This window comes from Dermacentor albipictus, chromosome 2 (assembly GCF_038994185.2).
Source record: "Dermacentor albipictus isolate Rhodes 1998 colony chromosome 2, USDA_Dalb.pri_finalv2, whole genome shotgun sequence".
In the NCBI taxonomy this organism is placed as follows: Eukaryota; Metazoa; Arthropoda; class Arachnida; order Ixodida; family Ixodidae; genus Dermacentor; species Dermacentor albipictus.
The window spans coordinates 140031046-140037569 of NC_091822.1; the positions used below are offsets into that span (position 1 = coordinate 140031046).

The 6524-nt window shown below is 41.4% G+C and overlaps 1 protein-coding gene across 1 annotated transcript; it reads right to left on the minus strand.

The window, feature by feature from the left end:
• Positions 1 to 723: 723 nt before the first annotated feature.
• LOC135918802 (dCTP pyrophosphatase 1-like) lies at positions 724 to 6404 on the minus strand. The gene is made up of 4 exons (XM_065452506.1): positions 6117 to 6404; positions 5865 to 5975; positions 4684 to 4718; positions 724 to 1700 (listed from the first exon to the last, which is right to left on the minus strand). The coding sequence occupies exons 1-4, from the start codon at positions 6275 to 6277 to the stop codon at positions 1498 to 1500; spliced, it is 510 nt and encodes a 169-aa protein (XP_065308578.1). The 5' UTR covers positions 6278 to 6404; the 3' UTR covers positions 724 to 1497.
• Between the last annotated feature and the right edge of the window lie 120 nt (positions 6405 to 6524).

Consider the following 6524-nt stretch of genomic DNA (forward strand, 5'->3'; position numbering starts at 1 on the left):
TGGCACAATTGTACTGAGAATGTTGTGTCAGAACAGTGCTGACTACAGTAAGCTGGTGCAAGTGCGTGGCTGGCACTGGACATAGGTAATAAATGCTGTTTGCTTTTTGTCGCTGTTGTCATTTGCTGTCATCATGTGGTTGGCCTGCATTCAAAGAAAGCTTCTTTTCCACGACCTACATTTAGGCGCCCAATTAGGATGGAGGCCAGCCTAGACTCGAGTAAATGTGGTAGTTCTCGCACTTTACACAAGTGGCAGTAATTGCAAGTGATTAAATTTTGGTTGGCTGTGGGGCTGTCTCAGATCAGACAACAAGAAGCTGTCTGCCCCATCCATATTTTTTTATCTGTCCTGGGCTTGCACGTGGAGTTCCTTACATATCTCTTCTGAACATTTATGCAGCAGTGATAAATGTTTAAATATGTCCAGGACTGTCTCAAAACTGCTTTCTTTCACAGGCAATGCAAAAATTAGTTTGCCTAATTTGTGCCGATGGCTGCCCAGTTTACTGTAAGCGATGAGAGCTATAGTGGCAAGACATGAACAATGATAAACTCTGGTAGCAAGGGGAAATGAAGCTAGCATAGGATGAGGTGACAAGGAAATAAATGTGTCGACACCCAAGAAGCTGTGGGAGGAACGGACAATTGATGGGAAATAGATGCCTGTAAAATAGCAAGCCCATAATTAAACGGGACAGAGATGACAAGAGAAGATTCTTCGTTGATATGCAAATAATTTCTCCTTTACAAAACAAAAGTAGCTATGCAATGCACCATTACAAATGCTCAATGTGACAGTTCTAGCCAAGGCTGCTAAATTTATGCCAGTTTTCAAGATCAACCCACAACATGGAAACACCTTTCCATTGCCTGCTGCACCTTCCAGGCAAATTCCATCTCACATGGCAGAAAATCGAGAGGTCACGGACAGCAGGGTCCCTGACCATTGATACCCTGTGGTCAAACTTAGTTGCAATTGCCACTGTGTGGCATAAATAGAAGAGTGGTCATGTGCAGCTTGTTCTCCAAAACTAGCAGCCATGAGCACTATCAGAGGTCATTTTGCATGTTGCCCCTCTCCATCTTATCACATTGCTGCATGCGCAAAAAAAAAAGCAACAAAGAGGGATCGCACACAGCATGGCAACGATCATCTGTGTCAGTTTGAGCTGCCACTCATGTCTCAAAGGTATGTGCAAAGTTTATTTATTGACTATATAACCTCAAGCAAAACCATTTCATGTGAATAGGGATGCTTCCTACCTAACGACTTCAAGTTCTGCCAGCAGTAAGAATTTAGCAGAACTGCAACGTTCTCACTGAACATAAAGGTCAACTCAATAAGGCGCACGTTACCAACTAGAACAAAAATGACTTCTTGTACATCAAGAAGACATTTTTTTTAGCTTTGCTTCCTTGTTGACATACAGCTAAAGGGCAAGATCATTTAGTAGCAGCGATGATCAGCCAATAAGCAAACACAAAGTAACAAAATTTAACTGTCCCCTTCACTGTAGGCAGTGTATTTGTCGCTCTTGCCATACACTTTTGATGCTGGGTACTTCTGTCTGTTGAGCTCCACTTTGCGAAGCACCGCAGTTGGCAGGTCCACTTGACAGCGGTCAGCGAGACGAATGAGGTAGACCAAGACGTCGCTCAGTTCTTCACCCAAGTGCGTCTTTTCCTCAGATGTCCAGTCTGCGAAAACGTGGCCATAACAGTGCTTCTAATTTTTTCACAAAGCAATCAACGAAGAATGAACAGACAAGCAATTAGAGTTAATTCAGACTTTGTCTACTTCAATATAATGCACACATATATAACAAATTATTCAATACAATGAATCATGGAATACATATCATTGTACCATCTATCTCTATAAGCGCTGCTGAGCACGAGGTCGCGGGATCGAATCCCGGCCATGGTGGCCGCATTTCGATGGGGGCAAAATGCGAAAACACCCGTGTACTTAGATTTAGGTGCACGTTAAAGGAACCCAGGTGGTCGAAATTTGCGGAGTCCTTCACTATGGCGTGCCTCATAATCAGAAAGTGGTTTTGGAACGTAAAACCCTATAGTTTCATCTCTATAAGCTCATCCAGACATTCTGCAATGGTTAGGCAACTACTATGTGTCTGGAATAAAGTGCGAACCACAGAGTGTGACACCTGCAATACATGCTGAACTGTATAAATGTGGTAAATGGCTGCAGAGATGCAGCCAATGCTTAATACTCAATAGATTTTTGTCCAGCTCTTCAGTGCTTGAACGCAGCTACATTACTTTTGAAATGAATCTATCCTGGCCTAGTTCTCATCAAAAAAGTAATCTAGAGTGTGTTTGAATGCAATAAATATTACAGAAGATTGAATCTGCATACAGTGGTTGTCTGACATTTTACCAGATTCACAAGGTTTTTGAAAACATAATGACTTCAGAAAAAGCAACAATATTTCACAAAAAAAGAAAATTGCAGCCACAACTCCACTTGAACGCTACGCAATACAAAGCATTGTTGCTTTGTAGTGGAAGGACACTCACAAACCGCGGTAATTTTCTGAACTGAAACATGCAATGGAGGTTGTGAAAATGAACAGTTTATATGACATCGCATTGTTACAGTGATGATTATGTACAATTTTACATTGTTAGAGTATGTACAATATATGTGCACTGATTATAGTTTCAACCGTGTTTTGACCGGTGACATCACTGGTGGTTTTCCTGGTGGTTTCACTGGTGGATTTACTGCTTAAGGTGGAGCAAGGCTAATGTGTGCATGTCTACTTAAATGTGCTATGCCTAGAATTCAAGAGCAGGCGGTCAAGTGATAAGTGATTGCACATTGTTTCAACGACGCTTAACCAGGTCTGAAGGTAACATCGAGTGTTATCTGGACATTTGGAAAGAGCTGTGCACTCCAAATGTAGTCCTAGGTCACTGTTCTGGATGCTGTGAGACTGAACTGCCTTAGGCCCACAACAACGGTCAGATAACTGACAAGAAACAAATGGTCTACGCGTGACAAGAATGCTTCGCATTAAATAAGGCATTAGACACCGTACGCAAAACATATTGTACACTGTTTATTTCACTGCTGTTCTTAAAAAACTGTTCAGTAAAACCACCTTCATAAATGAGTGAATGTGGTCCCAAAATATGGCTGCATGATCTGATCAGGTGGTGCCTGTTGATGTCTTACAATTTTTTCAACGATACCAGCATTTAGTTAGCTTTTCATATTGCATGGCTGTAGGTCAGTCTTCTTCTCAGTAAAATCTCAGACACAGTAGTCTAATCAAGTTTAAATCTTGCAAACTATACTCCGCGTTATACTGCCATGCGAGTAGTATGGTAGAAGTCTCACTCTTACATGTTTGCAGTGCAGTTGCTTTTGATTTGCGGCACTTTCAGTGGAATAATTGCTTCAAATATTACATACAACTTGTAGAAACAAGGTCACATCAAGTCACAGATTATCTGTGCACCTCGGTGCTGCCAGTAGGCGACATACTACGGTTTGTTTGCGAGTGCGAGCAGTGTGTTGTGGACTTGTGGCTGCTGGTAAACAAAAAACATGTCACTACGCTCTTTCAGTTGTAAATATGTTTCAAACTGCAACACCTTCCACGTAATAATTACGTCATATTTTTCACCATAACAGTATGAGACTTAATGTTACACCAGATTACGTGACGCATAGATATGCCATTCTTTCATATGTGGCCCCGCCATCTTTTGGTCGGGAATGCGAGCAGCGAGAGAGGTCTTGCTAGCATTCATAGCATTGCAGAATTACTGAAAGGTGGGCAAGTTGGTGAGGATTTGTAGCTATGCCTAGCCAGTATAACTTAACATGGACAAAAGAAGAGGTGAAGAAAATATATAGGGCACGTGCTGTACGGACAATAAAACCTTTATTCAAGGTAGAAGTTTACATATTTGATCAGATGAAACAGAACATAAGAAGGTCAATAGCACAAGTAGATTTATAAGATTAACAAATTGTTTTCGTTTCCCCTTGACTCTGTAAGTCTACTTTTGCAACTTTTGTTCTTATGTGCGGTTGAATCTGATCATATATAGAAGCGTTTCTCTTCTACAAAAATTTTGTTGTCAGTATCAGTGCATCTCCTGTCTATTTTCTTTGTCTCTTCTTTCGTCCGCATTACATCACACTGCCCAGGCATAGCTATGACTTCATAGCATTGCCCGCTATGTATGTAACAGTGCGGAAGGCGTTCATGGGCGTTCACAGAACTTTGCAGCAAGCCTCTTTTGGGTTGTGCAGGCTGTGTGGGAGAATGCAAAGCCACCATGTAGGGTAGGTGTCACATGTTCTTGTGAAAAAAAAAAAAAACAAAGTGGCTATTGATTCTGCAACCTAGAGCTGCTCGGAAACTGCCATCATTGACTTTCTCAAGCAGTCACTCATGATGGCTTGGACAGGACATATAATGCACAGACCAAAATGACAATTGGGGAAAGCGTGGGTAGGGCGAGGAGATGAGAGTAGGAATGGGGCATAGGCATTTTGAGATATGTCTGGGTTTCAAATATCATGTAAATTTATTGCTGCACAGCAGCTATCTTGATCATTCAATAATTTCTGAAACACTAGTTTACAAATCACAGTGGGGCACCATATAATGGGAATTAGAAACATAGGGTTCATACTTACCTGGCAGGCCTTCTTTTACTTCACCTTTCCACTGGCTAGAAAAAAAGAAAAAGAAAAAAGAAAGACACACACAATAAGAAAACAAGAACTGCTGTAAAATGTACTAAACGCAGTTGTTTACACATAACTCTAGCACTGTTAGCTAGTTGTGCAATGGTATATTGCACAATCTTTACGTTTTTTTTGCACTGATATACTTTGTCACACTCAACTTTGCATGCACAAAGTTTTGTCGTGCCTTCTGTCTCCATACCCTGACCTTGCCATGATACGTTAACGCTGTGAACTAGTGGTGGCTGAGCCTGAAACACGCGACCACAAATGAGTCGGACAGGTGCTCTGTGGTCGATCCTTCTTTTGGTAGTTTTTGCAGTACACATGCCGGGATAGGTAGCATACATGCACACATAAACACGCAGAACATTTGTTTATCGTGCTCCATCACGTACAAGATCTAAAATACATTAAAGAAATTCAGGAGTAATTTTCAGAAACACGGCACGACATCAGTACTTTCTTTATGTATTTAGCGATAATGTTCCGAACCCTGTGAAGTCTCCAGACTGTGAACTGTGCCACGTGCGTAAGTCTACAAAGCACGTGTCATGTCATCGCCCTCACAGTATATTGAAAGGACACAGAGGTTGATGATTTTGCCTGCCTCAACAGCCAACTGCAGTCAGAGGAAGCAATACTGGGCCCTTGGCGTGACTGCAGATAGTTTTGAAGCCATCATTACTTGACTTTTTTAAATGTATGTGTCTCGATTGTAGCTTTTGAGTACACATGCCCGTTATGTGTTTTGCATTTTCTTTGCTGTTGTCATCGTCACCCATCATGCTCCTCTTTCTTCCCATTTCCCCAGCGCAGCGTAGCTGGCTAGAGGAATACACCTCAGATCGACTTTTCTGACTTTCATATCACCACACATTTTTCACTCTATTTTCTCCTAACCCTGACACTTCCATGCATAATCCTTTTCTGCAGTTACTTCCGAACTGAGAATTATTGAGTCAGACGCTTTAGCATCTCTGCAGCTCATTATGGAGCCCGCACAATGAAAGATGTTAAGGCGCAGAGCAGTTCAAATAGCAAATAAATACACAAACGAGACGGGCTAGCAAAACAGAAAAAAATATATATATAAAAAACTGAACAAAAATAAACATGCAGACACATACAAGCATTCGGAAACTTCTCCTACTTCTGCGACCATAGCAAGAAGAATGTTCCTTGGTGAGTGGTACTGGTCCCAGTTTCTCTCTTTTGCGAAATCTGCTTGCATCTGGCGTCTGGTGAAAATGGCAAAAACAGTACCACTTGATGCAATGGCGCCCGTACTCGACCTAAATACTTTATACGTGTTCAAGTACACCACAACAGAAAATAAACACTGACTGTGCAAGCACAAAACGCACACATGCACTACTTACATCGTTTCTAAGGACAAATTACTGCTGAACTGAAAATTACTCGGTTCTGCGGCGTTTGATTCCTCAGCTGCGCTGCCATTTGTTTGGACGCTTTGAGACATTTGCCGAGCTTTTCTTGTAATTAACGTAACACTCCTTCGCAGCACAACACGAGTGATCATAAATATCGATACACTGAATGTACTATTGAGGAATGTACAGTACGAGGACACAAGAAATTATCGAAAGGAGCCTTCACAACACCTAGCACGTGTACGTTGTTTTGAAATTACAGGCGCGCTAGCAGACTGATGATGATACAAGAACTTTTGAAATTCTTCTTAAAATGCACAGACTGAAAAGCACATAACAAAATATTATGTAATCAATTGTATAGCTTTGCATAACACCAGAATTTTATTGAAAAGG